This window comes from Limanda limanda, chromosome 11 (genome assembly GCF_963576545.1).
Source record: "Limanda limanda chromosome 11, fLimLim1.1, whole genome shotgun sequence".
Taxonomy (NCBI): Eukaryota; Metazoa; Chordata; class Actinopteri; order Pleuronectiformes; family Pleuronectidae; genus Limanda; species Limanda limanda.
In genome coordinates, this window is record NC_083646.1 from 12,797,223 (window position 1) to 12,817,031 (window position 19,809).

The 19,809-nt window shown below is 42.7% G+C and overlaps 1 protein-coding gene across 1 annotated transcript in view; it reads right to left on the minus strand.

Moving 5' to 3' along the window:
* adam22 (ADAM metallopeptidase domain 22) overlaps positions 1–19,070 on the minus strand; it is a 51,019-nt gene extending 31,949 nt beyond the window's left edge. Inside the window, exons 1-4 of the mRNA XM_061080517.1 lie at positions 18,971–19,070; positions 18,560–18,720; positions 15,082–15,158; positions 2,421–2,487 (exon numbers count right to left, since the gene is read on the minus strand). Of these exons, the coding sequence (XP_060936500.1) occupies positions 2,421–2,487; positions 15,082–15,158; positions 18,560–18,720; positions 18,971–19,070 (405 nt within the window). The remainder of the gene's footprint in view (positions 1–2,420; positions 2,488–15,081; positions 15,159–18,559; positions 18,721–18,970) is intronic.
* Positions 19,071–19,809: the final 739 nt, after the last annotated feature.

Consider the following 19,809-nt stretch of genomic DNA (forward strand, 5'->3'; position numbering starts at 1 on the left):
ATTGGTTTATGCGAGGGTGCATATTTGTGTTTTTTTGTTGGTATTAAAACTCATTGGCCAAAAGTTTTAGGGTTAGGCATTTTGTTGTGATGGTTAAGGTTAAGGGTAAGGAGCTAGGGAATGTATCAGATCAAGGAGTGTCCTCACAACCATAGAGAGGCGTGCATGTGTGTGCATTTGTCTGCGTGTGTGTGTCTGCAAAGGATTCATTCACATAAATGCTAGGATTGAATTATAGTGAAATTATATTAGCCATGCTGACATTGCTTTTGGTTTTGTTGTTTTCAAGGATCGCTCTCAGTCCCACTAATGTCCTAAGTTATAAGTTCTACCACTCTGTTTCAAAATAAGTTTAAAAAGTTTGTTAGACAAACCCATGAAGCTACAGGTGAAGAGAGGCTGAGTAAAGATAGAGGGAGAGTGTAATGAAGTGACAGAGAGAGAAAGAGAAGCTATTTATAAGTTGTGCTGTGCTCCACTATCTCAGTGTTGCTACTCCTCTCCTGTCACCCTGAACCTTCTGCTCCACTTCTCATCAAAGCACAGAAAGCACCAAAATCCCAGCCCTGTGGGTACACCCGCATTCTGTGTGTGTGTGTGTTGCTAATTAGGTCTGATCTGTGATGCCCTCACACACATATAAGAGCAATTAATCATCATCAATCATTTGAACAAAATAATGCACAATGGAAAGGTTGAGGTCAGGAAACTCTGCCCTCTGATATCACACAAGCAAACATTATACTAAAGGCATTATACTTTACTATTCATTAGACAAATAAGTGCATTTTGCATATGTGGTGTTAAGCCTGAACTGAACAGCAAAAAGAGCTAAAGTAGTTTGTATTTGTTAAGTCAGAGTAAATTCAGGATATTACCTTACAAAGTGAATTAATTCACAGAAAGATTGCTGTCTAATAGCTTCCATAATTACAAAGTGACCATATCATAGAATATGCGGTGTAATAACTTGGATCATTCTCTGTAAAGTACCATTTATCTAATCTGCTGCTTAGCTGAGTAAATCCTGACCATTATAATCCCCACACTCGATGTTACACGACACCTCAGTGGGTGTCCTGTAACTGAAGTCCAGATTTTAGAGGATTATTACAGCAATCTTAATCTCACGGTAGCTGAAGGTTCAGGCCCCGTCCACAGTTTCACTTCCACTGAAATCTAAGATGAATGAGGGCTGAGTGTTTCTCTCTGTGTGCAAACGGACTCACTGATTATCCAATGAACGGCTCAGTGATGGAGAAGAAGCTGCTGCAGGGTGTAGAGGAGATTGCAGCTGTACATCAGCCCCTCTCTGATGTTTTTAGTGGAGTAGACAGATGATGTATGAGCTATACGACGTCTATATCTCTACCGATCCCTGTTACATTATACACCTGGTACAAGGGTTCGTGATTTTCAACAATTCTACCTGCATAGCGACTGAATCTCAACACGCAAATAAGAAGCAGAGCAAGTGGACTTGAGAGCAAACATGGTGCGTCAAGGGGAACTTTGCTACTGTGACGTTGGCAACCCGATTACCCAGTTACACTCCAGGCCGGTCGGACCATTTACTGCCTGTCAACCCCCTACAATCTCAACCTGAGTTTCCTGTCTCTATCAAAAAAGGCAAAGGCCAAAAAAAGATGCTTCAGGAGTCGCATGTAGTTATTTCATAGCGGTAATTAAAGCAGGTGACCATTCAAGAGACTTTGGGGCAGTGTAGTAAATTCAATAAACGCAATTTTGACATGTTATCTCCTTTTTGATGTTTATGTTACCTATTCATACAGTGCAGTTCTAAACCTGCATGTTTGGAACGGGATGTTTACTTGGACTGTGGCTTTTTTTTGTGAAACTGTAAAAATGACTTGCAGTAATTAAGCCCTGGTAAGTAAAATCCTGCTGCAGGAAGCTGCACCACCCCTGCACATTATCATATGTTTTGAGTTGCTCCTCCAATATTAACTCTCTTTTACCTCTGTCTTTGGTCTCCACCAGGTCTACACTAACCCTATGTGGCGGTTGATGCTCCACTATATTCAAAAGCAGCTCACTAACTCTGCCTGTCTGTTGGTTATTGCTGGGCAAGTCTTGTACCCTTGAGATATCTGACCGCTGTGGTGGAAAACATGTTTCAGAGAGTCGCACGAATGAAAACAGTTCTCCGTAGAGTAAAGGGTTCTCTGTGGATCACAACAAATAATCATCATTGATATATAAAAAATTGATTACAGGTGCTCTAAGAATGTTCTCAAACTCTTATCACCCTAACAGTTCAAACTAGACTGTTCCTCGTGGTCTCACTTTCAAAACCTGGGCCCCATAAAAACACTGTGTCTTCCATTTTAATTGCAAATAATAAAGTGGTTATTGAAAGTGTGAGTGAGCATAAGTAGAGATCAAATGCAGAATCTTACATTGGTGATGACAGCCTTCCCTTTTTCTGACAAATGCCTTTCCACGTACCCCGAAGACAGCAGATCACTGGAACAGAGAGGAAAGGAAAAAAGAGAATTAAAGGTAGAAAATGTGATTTTCATTCAAGTGTCATTCCAGTTATTTCAGTATGCTTGTATATTATAGGATCATTGTACTCAATCTTGGCAGCACAAAGAGCTTCAGAGCATGAGACCAGCTAATTATGACCAGCGTACTGGGACAAGGCTATTTCCTGCACACAAATCCACACAAACACTTGTACAAATTCAGCCTTCCACCAACTGTCTGGTGTGTGTGTCTATCCGAGCAGTGAAGGACAAGGGAAGGTCAGTACGCAGTAAAAAAAAAAAAAAAAATAAGCAACACAGGCAGAATAGGAAGGAGGCAGGAAATAAATTGAGAGAGTAAGGAAGAAAAGCAGAGGCATAAATAAGAGCAAATCAGCCTGTGTGTGCTTTCTCAGCAGAGCTGGACCCAAGAATCCCAATGGAGACACACACTGCAGGAACAATCTGAGACAGAGATGTATGAGGTGGTGTAGTGCGCTGCCACACTGACACACACACACACACACACACACACACACACACACACACACACACACACACACACACACACACACACACACACACACACACACACACACACACACACACACACACAAACACAAACAGAGGAATGCGGCATGATGTGGATGTATCCCTTGAGCCACTTTCCAAATATAATACAGTTTAAGGTTTTAGCCTCTTATCTTATCAAAAGGTGACCTGAACAGTATACATACACACACACACCCACACACCCACACACGTACAGGCAGGGACACATTCCCCTATACATTGACTTTTGGACCCAACTGTATATACTTCACATTCAACTGAACCAGAAGCGATCTTGACTTAGGTTTACAAAAAGATAAACACACACAGATTTGTTTGGAAATTCTTTTATCTTTCACCAAGGAGGATATGTTTTCATCTGCGTTTGTCTGGTCGTACGCAACATTACACAAAGCCTACTGGATGGATTTCCATGAAACTTGGTGGAAGGATGGTCAGGAAAAAAAATGTTGTTAGGGATCCAGGGATTTCTTTCCCCTTCCTTTAACATCGTATGACTGGGTGTATTTTCTTTTGTGAGTTTATAAATAAATAATACATGGATATTGATGAAATGTACCAGGCATATTTAGGTGATATTTGAGTGCACACAATTTCGTGTGGCTTGATTGATTTGAAGGGAGATTTAGGGCCTTGGGGAAGGTAAGCCACATTCTAACGTTAGGACTTTGCATTGACTTTCATTGATTGTGGACACCCTGACCAAAACATTATCTTTAACATTAACCATGACCAATTCATTTTTACCAGTAACCTTAAGCTGATCAAGAATCATATCTAGCCTTTGCAGGAGCTCAGAAATGACGTTTTGCCGCATTAGGACCAGGCTTTGGTCCCCAGAGTTTATAGTGGAAAAGGTCCAAAAGAGGTAACAAAAGCAAGTACACACACACACACACACACACACACACACACACACACACACACACACACACACACACACACACACACACACACACACACACACACACACACACACACACACACACACACACACACACACACACACACACACACACACACACACACACACACACACACACACACGCAGGAGCCAACCTTGCACCAGAAGAGAGAGGTATACAAATGTAACAGTACAATCAGCATGTTTGCTGAATCATCACATCTAACTCAGTAAGAAAGCAAATGAGGGTATTTAAAAAAAAGCCAAACTACTTATTTCAATGTTTATATTATAAACATTGAAATTAGTAGTTTGTCAACCTTTACATAAAAAAATATTTAAATTGTATATTCAAAAGTGTTTTTGTCATGGAACAACATGTGGCGTTAATAGCTCTTTCTCTTCGAGAAAAGGAGCAGCTGCTGTGTTGAAAGATAAAAAAAATCGGATTCTGTATTGAGTCATAATAAGACAAATCATAAGAGATTATTCTGTTTATGGTGGCTTCTCTCAGGAGGCAAAAGTTTTCCTAACATGATAAAACGTACATAGTTCAAGTGAAGCCCCTGACATCAGCGCACACGCACAAGCACACACGCACACACACACAGGAAAGAGGATGCTCTCTAAGATGACTAATAGGCAGTTTGCTATGGCCATAAAAAGCATGTAGGGAGAGTGGAGAGAGGGAGTGCTATAAAATGGAAAGAGGGAGGGGAGGGGACGGCCATCAAGGGGGGAATATAGAAGCAGGAGAAGGGAAGAGGCAGTGAAAGTTAAAGAGAGGTAGAAACAAAGTGAGAATACAGAGCTCAGGCCCTGAGCAGACATCACTTGCACTGCAATGAACCTTCCCCTGAAAACGCCTCGACCCGGTGATGTTCGAAACAACATCCAACACACTCGACACCCCACACTCACAACAGCACTGTGCAAATAAAACTCTCCGCAACTCTTGAGACACAAGCAACGAATCATCGACATTTCTGCATCAAACGAAAACGTCATCAAGAAGTTCATGCGCTCCTTTAATGAAGACGTCCGGTGTGTGCACGAGTCCCTGGGTCACAGGCGTGCACTGTTAGCCTTTGTTCTGCAGGGACGTGTGTTTAAAAGATTCAGAGCTTGTGATCTTGGCTCCATGCTGAGTCCAGACGGGGGGGGGGGGTCGGCAAGCGAAGAGCATACTGAGGCAGCATGGCAGACACAGAGGCTTCTAATGGAAGATGCTGATAACAGATTTCAGCTTTAATTGTTACGGGATTTAAATAATTTATCCGACAGACAAAGACGCAAACTCAGCCTCGACCCCAACCCCCACACAGAGAAAGATCTCCCCACCAATGCATATTGTACTCCCTCTCTTACTGTTAACATGAGCGTAACTGAGAGGGGCTTCTTTGAAGCTTCACTCTGATATGCAAACAAACATAGTCATGCGCCGTTTGTCTGAATTTCTCCCCGTGGACGTAGATGCTGCAAACTTTCAACATAAATCATGTTCAGAGTTAGAGATGTTTGTCAAATGAAGCTGATTAAAAAGCAACAACAAGAAAACAGAGATGAGAGAAGTCAGAAACGGAGGCCATTATGCTAAAAAAAATGAAGTAAATTATGAAATTATCACAACTTAACGGAATAGATTTGATGTGTCAGACATATCTCGGTGGCATCTGGCCGCTCTGTGCACACCAGATGTGTGGCTCACACAGACAACAGGCAATTTTCCGTCTCATTTTCTACGTCTGTCTCTCATTCTCTCAGCTAATTACGTTTTTAAATACTCATGCTTATCCTTTGCTGTACTTGAGTGTGCTAGGCCTCCGTCGCCGCGGCAACATCTGTAAGAGAGCCAGCGTCAAACTGTCAATCAACCCTGGTGGAGATTTCGGAAGTGGATCGACAGACGCTCCACTTTCAGCCTACAACATTTCATAGGCAAGCATCGCCTTTTAAATAGCAATCACATCCCTCTCTCGCCTTTTTCCTGACTATAATGTCAGCCAACCCACACACACACACACAGACACACACACACACGCGCACGCGCACGCGCACGCACACGCACACGCACACGCACACGCACACGCACACGCACATACACACACAAAGGAAACCAAAGAGTCCTGGTGCTTTTTTAGCTGAGGAAATGTTGCACTGCAAAACCTTTTTCCCCTTTATTAAGTGGATCTTAAAAAGTGACTGAAAGCCAGCGAGTGCACAGAGTCCGTCTGGTTGTCACTCACATCAAAGTTCATCCTTTATTTTTTATAGCAGTTTGCTGCGAGCTGCTCTGGGCTGAGACATCTGCTGTGGCAACCCACTTCCCTCTCCTGAGGTGAAGCATGGAGACACAAACATCAACTAAGTTTCCACACGGTCAAAAATTCCTCTCACGATCTGTGTCGCCAAGCACCGCCGCGGCACTGAGATGAAAAAGAGCACAGAAAAGATTGGCAGGGCTAGTGTGTGTGTGTGTTTTTGTGGATTGGCACAAGTGTTGGCATCGCAGGCTTTTCATTGCTTTCACACAGTCTTTCCAAAGACTCCTCTTAATTCACCCAACATCTCAAAACACACAAAAATAAGCAAAGGCTCATAGAAATTCAGCTTTAAAATGAATCCTACGGGTCCTTACATTCATACATATCTGAAACAAAGGCAACACTGCTGTCATCAAATGCACTTCTGCTCCATATATGGATTTGCCATTTAACCCAGTAATAAAAGGGCAACGCCACACAAAGGACTGTTAGCATGTGCTGTGTCAGGCTTCCGTAATGAGGATGGGGGAGTGCTGAGCGAAGGGCAGAGCAACGGAAAGGAGAGAGGATAAGTGCACCAGAGAAAGCATGGGGGGGATGCAGCGAGATAGGAAAGGTGGAAAACTGGAGGAGAGATGTGAAAATTATTGAAAGAGAGAAGACAAGAGAAGAGAGGAAGGGGAGGAGGTTTGTCTTTGGGACAAGCGGCAGCTGCTTTCACCTGCCCACCACCCCCATCTCCAGTCCTCCCGCCCTCTGAGGCCTCATTAAAGGTCTCCAGGCTATAATTCATTCACTCTCCAATCACTTATCAGACATGCAATTCCACCGGCATTCTCACTGGGATCCCTGCTCTTATTGCACAGGGAATACTGACGCTCACAAACATGAAATTCTGATGCTAATAGAGGGGGAAAAAAAATCAAACAGAACACTCATAGTCGTGTTGTGTGCAGCCTTGGGTCCCTTCTGCAGTTGGGTGTATGGCACGCAACGTACAGGCCTAGCAGAGTCGACTCCTGAATTATGCAGCACATGGGGATGTTATGGCCGCTGAAGAGAACAAGCAGATCTGTATCTGTGACAACACGTGGGCTGTTAGTGAACTCCACAGAATGTAAACAGGGTTAATGGAGACAGAAAGACAGACCTTTGGGATCAAGCAGTCGGGCCCTGTTTACTGATCCATATTCCACGGTTATACCCTTACCACTGTTCTAACATACGTGCTTGTTGTTCGGTATGAAATTTTGTTAAACAGTTAGTCTCTGAACAATAAACCATACTTTACATTGATCTTTACTTAGCATGACAGATGAAAAGAGAGTAATCTATGAGAGACAACAGAGAAAACCAGCTCCTTGATCACTCTTTGTCTCCACTAATCCTCCACCCTGAGTGAGAGGGCTCGACAAAGGACAGGGTGAATGGAGGGGTAACACTAAAGCAATATAATGAGATGGGCAGAAAGAGAAAGAATGATGGATCAGAGAAGGGGGGGGCTGGTAATTCAGTGCTTGATATCCTGTAAAGTCGACAATCACCCTTAAAGGGCAGGTTAACATTGTTAGCTATGCTAATGAACTGGCTGGAGGGACGTTGATGCGAGTTGGACAAAACTGAAACATCTCAATAACAATCTGATGAATTATCATTTCATCTATTTAAAACATTAATATGTACACTAATGTTTCATTAAGAAAAAATTCTATTGACGTTGTCAATAGCGTCACCCTGAAATTCACAAATGTGGTTCTCAGGGAAATATCACAACTATTGGATGTATTACCGTGCCCACATAGATTAAATAACAAATGCACATAGTCCGATATACTGTTGGCAAATTCTTAAAGAAACCTGGCAGGAATTCAGTGACATAGAGCCATTTACTTGTCAATATAAAAACATTGAAACTTCCATCCACCTCCCTGACACACACCACAAACTCTGCAAAACTGTATTCACTGTATTCACATTCTAGCAAACACTGTACAGACTATACAGAGTGCTGTTGGCGTCTCTGAGCCACTTAGCAAACACTATCTGTATGCTTGTGAGCACTGCATTAGCTCAAATACACACAAATATAACTTCCAATGTGATGTAAGTGTGTGTTTGATCAGACAACACACAGATCAGAGAAAAGCCCTGAGAGGGGGAAAGAAGGAAGAGATGCAGAGAGAGAGAGGAGAGGAGAAGAGAAGAGAAGAGAAGAGAGAAGAGATCAGAAGAGAAGAGAAGAGAAGAGAAGAGAAGAGAAGAGAAGAGAAGAGAAGAGAAGAGAAGAGAAGAGAAGAGAAGAGAAGAGAAGAGAAGAGAAGAGAAGAGAAGAGAAGAGAAGAGAAGAGAAGAGAAGAGAGGGGAGGGGAGGAGAGGAGAGGAGGGGAGAGGATACTTCTTTCAAGTACATACCTCCCTCAAGCATGCACACACACACTCCACTATATATCTTCCTATCTCCAACACTTATTCATCCCACACAGCAAGACTCAAGGGTGCATGAAGGACATCCACATCTCTGCCTCTGTCCCCTTCTCTCTTCTCGTCCTCAACTACTTCTTTCTCTGTGTCTTTCTTTCCTTCCCTCTTTCTCTCTCACACACACACTCCACTCTGTGTTTTTCTCATTAAATCTGCAGTAAATCAGATCACGCCTCTCTGCAATAAATTACAGAGCAGGGCACAGAGGAGGAGAGACAGAGATGGAGGTGGAAAAGCAGGAGAAGAGCGGAGTTGGATTGTGGCGATGTCGGGAAGCAGCGAGTGAGTCACGAGCAGACGATAAATTATCTTGGAATGGGACATGAGAGAGTTAAATCATACACATGTGGAGATGTAAGGCTGCATGTGCATGTACCAACACGCATAAATACACACACACACACACACACACACGGATGCACACCAATAACAGCAGAGCATCAGCAGAGCATCAGACACCTACACACATTTGAGGGACCAGATGGTAAATGTCACTCAAAGTCACACAATGTCATGAAGTCAACGTGACCGTGACATGAGCTTGATTCATTTCTTAGTACGTGAACAAGAGATGACGTCTAGAATTCCAGAAGTAAAAGAGCCATTCCTTTTTTACTAAGACGTTGTTAGATAACTGGCATTTAGGGCAGATGCAGAGCTTAGATGGGCCAGAAATTCCCATGAGCCAGCAACAGTTTTAGAAAATATGGATAGGGAGGACATGACGTATAAATTCTGCTTCCAGAAAAGTAATGGACTCGCTCGCTGTGAGCGTTATGGACCCTTTACTGCTGAATTCTCACATGGACTCACTCGGACGTTTTACTAAGGGCCTGGCAGGAAAATGTTTGGAGCAAATGACTCGCACATTTGCATTCTCACATACAGCCCCTCCATCTGGAAAATTCTGTTACATCACAACCAGCAATCATAGCTACACTTGCTTTGTAGAAACTGGAATTAGGAATTAAGGCATCCCAGCTAAAACAAAGATTGTTTTAGAAATAAAACGTACAAATTATTTTGCTTCAACACTGACGTATAAACATTGTACCACGGATACTATAGTCATTAATATTAGGGTAATTTTTTACCTCAAGTATGATGTTCTATAAATGTGCCATTTAGATTTTGAAACACTAGTGCTGTTTGGTTTATATTGTGGATATGCACGAGGACAATTAATTCATGGATGTCTTATTTGTATTTGTTGTTATTGTTTAAACCCCAGCAATGTAAGCCCTACACTGAATACTGTATCAGAAGAGAATGACAATGCATTCTATCTCTGAGCGAGCAGGCGACACAACACTGCAGTTTTCACACCATTTTGGTGATCAACAGCAGACAGTAGTAACTCACAAAGAAGTGCAGTGATGTGCCAACACAGGAAATGAGGAAAAATCAAGCATGAATGTAACAATACACCAATTTAAATATAATCCAAAAATATGCTTTGCTTAGTTATTTGAGAAAAGAGAAGAAATCTGGTGACTAACAATGAATGCAACCACAGCTCAACATTAACGACACACATTCATTCTTTCTGACAGTTGCTTGGTGTAATTAAAATAAAGACTGAAAGAGTTAATTCAAAATGCCTTAAGTTCCAGCAAAGTCACTTCAAAAGTAAATATATGAAAATATAGCAAAGAAACAGAGATAATGAGTTTGATTTTCTTTGTTTGTCCAGTTCTTGTCATCTCCCTCCTCCTAAGTATTGATCCTCCTGTTTTCCATCTGCGCGTAATTTCCTTCAATCCATTCTTGTTACCTCTAATTAAGACAACGCTTCACATGTTCCTGCTGCAGCTGGGGCCCAACGAGACAACACACAAAGGGTTCACATCATATTAACAAGTGCAATGGTGGAAGCACACACACACACACACACACACACACACACACACACACACACACACACACACACACACACACACACACACACACACACACACACACACACACACACACACACACACACACACACACACACACACACACACACACACACACACACACACACACACACACACACACACACATTCATGACAATGCACAGACGCACCATCACATACGTGCACATTCATCAAACTACTGAACCATGGGATGTTTGGTTAGTGTCTTTTCTAGAATAGGCAGGTGGAGGCAGCACATGGATATATTAGAGTTCTGTCCCCTCCAGCCCCCTCCCCACTCACACTGTCGTCCCGAGTGCACACACATCCTCCCTTCAGAAAGATGAATAATGCATTTAGCAGTGCAAGTAATTGACCCAATGCATTAGCATAAACAATATGACTGCATGCTGAGGGAAAGCTGACCTAACACAGTAGTAGACATAATAATAACACAGTGAGCTTCCGTCATTGTCAACTTCGGACATGAGGAGAAAGCGAAGCCCTCTCCTTCCGTCTTTATGCTGCTGCAGCAGATTATTTCGTAACACTGGAGAGGTTATGAAACTTTCTCGTCCCAGTTGGATCTGCCCACCTGTTTTTCTCTCTGTCTGCGCTCACACGTTGTCGTACACACACAACATGCACACCTATGAGTCAAAAACACACATAAGCGTCCACTCTGCTCGGTCTGGCTCACACTGCTGAACACACCACAGCACAGCCGGGCCACACTCTGACAGCTGATTACATTTGTTAGATATACATTTTGAAAACACATAAAATTAATATTTCTAATGAATAAGTTGAGAATATGATAAATATAGTAACAGAGGTACAAGAATGTTTTAATTACACAATAAGTTACGACTCAAATTAATTAACTTTGTGTAATTGTAAAATTGCAACTTAGTACTGATGTTTTTCTTTTACATGTAGAATTCTTGATAACAATTTGGTCTGATGGGACACGGATCATTGTAATGAGCATCACCAAACATTGATTTGATTCCTAAATTATTTGTTTTGTGTTAAATAAAAAAATGTATAATAAATTGTCAGAAATTGGAAATGGATCACCAGAATTAATGTATTAAAATGTGTTAAAATGTCTAATCACTAATGATTGTCAGTAAATTACCATTTAAGAAACTTTAACTAACTTTCATAATTTTGTTGAGATACATTTTGACCTTTTTCCTCAAAAAAGACAATTGTTATTTGTAAATTTGTTTTTAAATAGTTTTAATCATCAAACTATAATGTCCAATTAATTCCATTACTTTGGATAATAAATTGTATCATTACCATTACATGTGATATTGATTGATTTACCCTACGTTATACTTAGTTATGTCATTACTGCTAAAACAACACACCTCCTAACTGGACTCACCTTTTCTTTGCATACATACATGTGTGCACTCCTTTAATCTTACAGAACCATCTATTATTCAGCGAAAGCAGGTGGGAGGGGCGGGGTAAAGGGGGAGTAGGGACAGGGCTGAATGGAGAGTGGGTGTGGAGGGGAGTGGGGACAACCAAGGGTGGGGTAGCATGTATAAACGGGGGTGTGAAAGTGTGTGTGCGTGCTGGGGTTCAGGATCATTTAAAAAAAAAAAAAACAGTCAACCCCCAACCCAGAGCAAATTTTAAGCTCACTCATGTTCCCATGAATGGTAAATTGTCGGCGGCTGCTGAGATGGAGGAGTAGGACGAAGACAAAGACAGGGAGGGGGAATAAAGACCCCATGACCCCCCAACCCCCTCCTGACTTCCTCCCTATAGACGGTGACACCTCAGATGGGTGGACTGTGTCAATACACCATATCTCTCATGAAAGAGCCGAGGATTGAAGCACACACTAATATTCTGAATTATTCCCACAATGGATGACACACTCATTGTGGCCAGTTTCCTATCTAAATAAAATGTGCAAGTTCTGTGACAGAATAGTACACTGTCAAGGGTATCCAGGAAAAGCTGAATCCAATTACTGACTATGCTGCCTATTGTGCAGTGCATGTTGGGATAGACAGCATCCGTGACCCTGAACAACCCACTCAGACGTGTATGAATGGATGTACAGATGGATGGTTGATGGAAATTTAATTTGTTTTCATTTGGTCATAAACAAAATTATAGGACAATTCAAAAAATGTAGGCAGATCAATGTTAGCTGGTAACCATGAATGTACATGCAGTAAATATAATGGCAATCCCTCCAGCGGTTATATCAAAACAAAAAGAAAAAACTCAGGTGAATGTCTGTATTGTATTGGCGACGAATAAGCTGAAAAACACAACTTCGACGTTTGCTGGTGGTATCAATAAAACAAACTCAAAAATGCTCAGCAGCTGAGTCACTCATTGATCATAAATGAAAGAACTAGGTTTGGTTTGGAGGGAGCCAAAAAACAATGTTGGCCCTTTCAACTCAAATGCCTCCCACTCCTGCGCCCACACACTCATCAACTGGGTTTATTCTGTCTGGCATGAAAGCTATCTGTAAACAAAATTGGAACGGCTGTCAAGCGAGGGACCAGTGCACAGAGGAGTGTTGTAGTAGAGGACGGTGAGGAAGGGAGAGGAAGGAAGCAGGAAGAGGAATCAGGAGGGTTCTCATTCTAACACACAGGGAAACTGGACATCTGCTCCCATGAGGGAAGGTAATTTGGACCGGGACCAGGGCAACAACAATAAAATTAACCAAAGACAGGACATTAAATAATATTTATTATAGATCAATCTGAGGATTACTGTCTATTAAATGCAAAACAATGGCAAAAATCCTGCAAAACTGCAACGTTCCAGCGGAGAGATCTTTGTAGCCTGTCATACCACTATCTCTCTCCCCACATTTCCCAGTCACATAAAGGCAAAAGATCTAAATAAAATAATCAGTTTCCACAGTTATGTCTTGAATTTGTTGTTTTGTCCAACAATATGCAACTTCAGCCGCTGGGGGTCCCTTAATCAAGACATAACAAAAGACCTTGTTTGATCATCTTTTGGGATCATGGGAATCTACCTGACACACCTCAAGAGCAATTGTTCACAGATGCGGTAACATATCAAAGTTTTTACACGTTAAGCAGCAAACCATTATTCCTTTTCAAATGTTTATTTCCCCAGAAGTTTTAGCAGAGACAGACAAAGCCACAAGTAAAGCAGACATGAAGCAATTAACATGCAACCAAAATGAAACGCCTCTTTATCTAAGCTTTTTTGCGAAATAATGACTTACTTTAAATTACTGAATCAAGTAATTACTTCGAATTCATGAAATAAAATGTCTTAATTGTGTTTGAAATGATTTTTCCTTGTATTGGTTGATTGATCAGATTATTCAAGACAACACATAAAAGTCACAGTGCAATGCTCGACTGCACTGATCTCAGTATCTCATTCTTATTCAGAGCCACATGTCAAACTGTTGCCCAGAGCTATCTGGTCGGAGGCCAGTTCACTTTCTGTTGAGATAAAAACTCTCACATTGGTGTTTCCTTTCTCCTCATATTCTAATGGACTTTCTCACACACGCCCAGTTAAGAATTCAGTGAGAAGGGCACAGAAAGCACACTAGGTCACACAAGTGAGTAATGACTAGAACCCATAAACTAAATGCTGATGTATATCTATGTGCATGCGTGACAGCTTTTGCATACATGTACTGTGTGTGTGTGTGTTTGTGTGTCTGTGTGTGTGTGTGTGTGTGTGTGTTTAACTGAGTGACTTTCAGTGTGTCGATCAGAGAGCAGGAGGAAGAGGAGGAGGAGAAAAAAAGGTGGAGAAACTGAGTCAGAGTGAAAGAGAAAACAAGGGGAGAGAGTTGCTTGCTTTCCATCAGCGGTGGTGTGATCAATATCAGAATATGACAGCGCAGGGCTCCAGCCTTTCCCATAAATCGCTTCCCATTATGATGGAACCTCTAACTCACACACACAATAACTGACCTGCTGCAAACATACAAGCACACACACGTGTAAATACCCTCACTGCACATTCAATCATCCAATGACACATTTCAGCACAAACTTATTTATGTCCTATATAAGAGTGCATTCCCCAAAACAGGTAAAACCATCCCCAGAGAGAGTTGTGTCCTGCAGTACGACAACGACCAAGTTCAGCGAAATAACTGGCGTCAGCACTTCTTTAATGCTCAGTAGGTGCTTTGCGATTTGCACTAAAAAAGTATATAATGTGAATATATACACAAAAATGTTGTTCAGGCCCATGTGATTCCATGCTTAAATCCTTTCAACAAGCAAGTGAACTTTAAGGTCATTTTATGAACATTTACTGGGGAATTGAGCCATCTTCTATCCATAAAACAATATGGCGGTTGTCAGCTTAGCTATAGCATGTTAAAAAACATTAAAAACTCCTGTAAGGCATCAACCCACAGACAGATAACCAGATACCAAACCAAACAGCCAAACAGAAAAACTGAATAATGTAATACTCACTGATTCAGCTCCACATCCAAGATGAATTCTCTCCCGAAGGCCTCGACTTGAAAGCTTGCTTGGGCCACATGGTTCACCTACAAAGATAGAGGGGGCAGGTTATTTACGATTAACTACAAGCAGTCATTTTCATATTCATGGATCCATTCTCATCTGCATAGATGGATGACTGCTTAATCTTCTTCAACATCAATCAGCAGTAAGAATAAGATGGTTTTCATTAAGTCATCAAGCTTGTCAGAATATTAATTTCTACCAAGGTAGATGGTAACACGTCAGCATAAAAACTTAAATACACTTAACTGGCTCCCGCTCTCACGCATACACACTTAAGCCAACGTGCATGAGATCAACATAATACAAAATGATTTAACCTCGGTTACAATTCATTTCCGTGTTCGCACGATTAGTTTTGTTTGATCCTGAATTGATATCGAATCACCTAGTATTTTGAGAAACCATATTTTAATATGGCAGCAATGAGTGTGTGTGTGTGTATGTAACGAATTTGCCTTGAGGAGGGTGTGATTCATTCGTAGTACTGGGGAACATATGGCCAAGGCTTCCTTACACACCCTCAGGTCAATGAGAACTCCCCACAATCATTCCGGTGCAGGTTCTGGGGGAGTCCCAGAGCCGAGCTGGAACGTAGATCACCCTCCCCCAGGCCTCCGCCCAAGGGCCACCTTCATTACAGACCCGCCACCGCATGACAGCTAGGGGAGGAGGGTGTGTGTGTGTGTGTGTGTGTGTGTGTGTGTGTGTGTGTGTGTGTGTGTGTGTGTGTGTGTGTGTGTGTGTGTGTGTGTGTGTGTGTGTGTGTGTGTGTGTGTGTGTGTGTGTGTGTGTGTGTGTGTGTGTGTGTGTGTGTGTGTGTGTGTGTGTGTGTGTGTGTGTGTGTGTGTGTGTGTGTGTGTGTGTGTGAGTGTGTGTGTGTGTGTGTGTGTGTGTGTGTGTGTCTGTTTGAGGCCGTGCCCCGGTGCTCACCCAGGAACGAACTTACCCCTGAGGTCCCCAGTGACCAGAGGCTCTATTGTGTCTTTGCGTGGTCAATGCATATATGAGCGGAAAAGCGTGTGTGGGGGTGTGAGGATGTGTGTGTATGTGCATATACAAGAGGCAATCCCTTTCCATGGCACACTTGTGCTGAAATCTAATCTGGCAGATTGGATCCATGATGGGAGGAGGTACCAGTAATCGTGTTTAATGAAAGCACATCCCGGCTTGACTGAGTCGGGCTGATACTCTGAGACCGCCACCGACTCTCCTTACATTGATTTCTGAGTTACAGCAGGGCCGACTTTCCACTCATGGCTGTGGAAGTATGACTGTAAGTGATGTCAGTGCACTGAACACACACAACCAGAAAGGCAGGCAGGCGAAAACATACAAACAGACTGATCCAACACGGAGCACTTGTTTTTCTACCAAAACAACAGGAGCACTTTGCTGAGCTCCCCACAGCTCATTCAGAGGTGTTTGTACCAGATACTGAAAATAGGCAAAGCAAAAGAAGTCTATAAATATCCTGCTGTGTGTCAGACATTTTCAGAACCATCTGACAGTTTTGTTTTTAGGCTATTGATCTAAATACAGCAAATAGCTGATCAAACTTCATACGAGTGACATCATAAGTGTTAATTCTCCGGAGGACAAGAGGCTCAGAACACAAATAAAAGATGCCAGATCGCCCGACTCCGTCTCCTCCTCCCTTGGTTCTATTTCTCATTTGCGATGTATATCTTAAAGCTTCATTTAAACTTTGAGTTTCACAGAATACACATTCAGACACAGTAAAAATTTGTTTTCCTTGAATTTCATACATATCCTACCTAACCCCACAGCTAGGAATGACATACATGAAGTAAATGCAAGGATTTAGGCATGACAAATCATAGAATCTTTATAGAAAATGAGAAAGAAACAAAAATCTTCTGACTTTAACATCTATCCCAGAGACAGCATATGTTAATATCGGCTTCAGGGGGAAATTTTGATTGTACAGGGTTCAGGTTGGCTTGTTTAACCATGTGGCTGCAGTCGTGTCTGAGGCGCCAGTGAGACAAAGGGTTAACACCTCCTGCCTCCGACCATCTGTAGCCCTCCGCTCTCTGTGAGCCCTGAACTGGCCAGTCCACAGTCCTGAGCCGCACAAATTAAAAAACGCATGATAGGTTTGCACAATGCTAATTGACTCATCTCTTGAAATGAACCGGGCAGAAATGCTGCTTCACTGAACTGAGTCAGTGAACACAGTTACAGTGATTACGATTATTACTGCACTGTATCAGTAATTATAGATGAGGCCAAATGGCTCTGGTAGGCCTTCTCGCTAAACAGCATTGTTGTGCCCAAGGGGTTTCGTTAACTAACAGCAGTTATTTGTTACGTGATTGATTTTGTCCAAAACATCCCGCGAAACAAAGTTTAAAACCAACGTGCAGCCTACTTTACCCTCTAGCTAGCATCTACTGTGTTTGACTGGCTAAATAGAGACTCTGATGACAAACACGGCAGCGTGAAAAATCCTCCAACCACAATTCCTGGTGATTATCTATAATAATTATCAGATTTTAGAGCTTAAAGAAAAGCAGAATAAACAAAAAATAATTGTTATAAGGGATTCTTAGTTATCAAAGAATTGTGACGATATCTACCGAAGCGGAACATCGAACAGTTGAATAATAAACTTTTTAGTGCCCTCTGGTGGTCAAGCTATGTAAGGATTCTTAACACATATGGACCAAAATATTCGCAAATACGGCTTGGCATCAAAATCAATATAGATAATTAGTGCTATATATTCTTTATGAAAAGCATAAAACCAATAACCTTCACTCAGTGGTAAACCTAAACCTAAAATAAATAATAGGAAGTTTATTGTGATACTTATTGATATTGTCTTATAAGAAATATTGTTTATCTTGATATTGTTTTTGGCCGTGTTATCCAGCCCTATACCCAAATACCACCATGTCTGTGATAAGCTACAATCTGCAGATCATTCCAACCACACAGCGATTTAAACCAAGCCTCACTCATGAATAAAGGGAAGGGGACATGAGATATGTGTGTGTGGGGGGTGAGGCAGCTGCTGGGGCAGCAACTCAGCTGCAATGACAAGATTTACTGAAAATATGATCTTGGTTGTCCGGATGCCTACAGCTGAGGAGTTTATGAACGTGCAGTGTGGACAATGTAAACACTGAGGTCCCGATTACCCAGATGAATATTTCACATCAGTTTATATGTGGTGTGTTTTCTGCTCATGACCCATATTGCACCTGCAGACAGCCTCATTACTGCAGGTTTGTCTTCTCTTGTTTTTGTTAATGAACTAATTATGCATGATCCCTGTGAGGACAGACAGGGTGCAGATGAGGAGATGAGTCGATTCAAGCAAAAAAACAACAAGCAGAAGGCGTCTCGCATTCCTCCACCTCCATCCAGACAAACACCGAGTGAAGACACCGTGTACCTGTGCGGAGCCGGGGCTGGCTTTCACCCGGGTGCTGAGCTCATCCTGTGTGATCTGGCTGTGGTTGTGTCTGCTGTAGAGCAGGCGGAGAGGCACCGTGTCCTCCTTCCCTGCGAGCCTGCCTGCATCCCGCAGAGCCTTCAAGCCCGGCAAGGCGTCTCCTGCACAGGGATGGAGAGAGAGAGAGAGAGGTGGAGAGAGAGATGGAGAGAGAGCAAAACACCGCTTTCATTACGCGCCTCTCGCCATCTCACATGACGGTTTCCTTTCATAACACCAAGCAGCTATCGCACATTTTACATTCGGATCATGAAGCTGCGGATGCTATGAAAATAATAAATAAACACGGGCATGTTTCATGATCGTTTAACGCTTTTTATTTACAGCAAATAAAAAAAAAGAGTGGGTTACCATTCGGGGTATTTGCGCTGCTCTGGTGACCGACGTGCATCAGTCCACAGACGCACAAAAGGGAAATCCACCATCGCGGGCTCCTCATCATCAGCATCATCACCTTCCTCTCTCTCTCTTCCTCTCTCTCTCTGGTTGGAAATTACAAAAACAATGCGGTATTCCAGGGGAAGTGGCGGCTCCTGCCCTCGCTAGGAGAGCTCGGAGCCCGGGCTGATGGACAGGTCAGCGCGGTCCCGGTGGTGGTGGTGGGGGGCCATCGGGATACTGGGGTCGTCACTGGGAGCCGAACGCGTCTGAGGCGCACCGAGACCCCGCGGATGAGCAGCACGGAGCAGGCAGGGAGGAGAGAGGGAGGGAGGAGAGAGGGAGGATGGATGGAGAGGGGAGGGGAGGAGTGGGAACACCTCCTCACAACACATCAACATCCAGCGGCGCTCTGCAGAAACGCCTAATGCATAAACATGAGCGGAGGAAGGATGGAGGAAAGCTGCGGGCCCGGCCTTCCACACACTGGATCGACTGGGTTCACATCAAAGCTCCACTCCTCCATATCCCTCCGTGTTCAGCGAGACTCCTGCACAGGTTTATATCATCATGACTCACCGCATCATCTGCCAGCAATCTAAAAGCCAATTTTTTCCCATGATTGGTTGTGCAACAACATATTTACATCTGTTGTTTTCCTCTTTTGCCAAAATCATAAACAAGAATCGGCTGTAGGGGGGGAAAATGGGTGAGATCTTTATCAGCATACCAAGAAGTTTCTCTTTGTTTTTATGTTTTCCTTCTTGCACGATATGTGCCTCTGTCCACTTGAAACTGTGGAGACAAGGCAT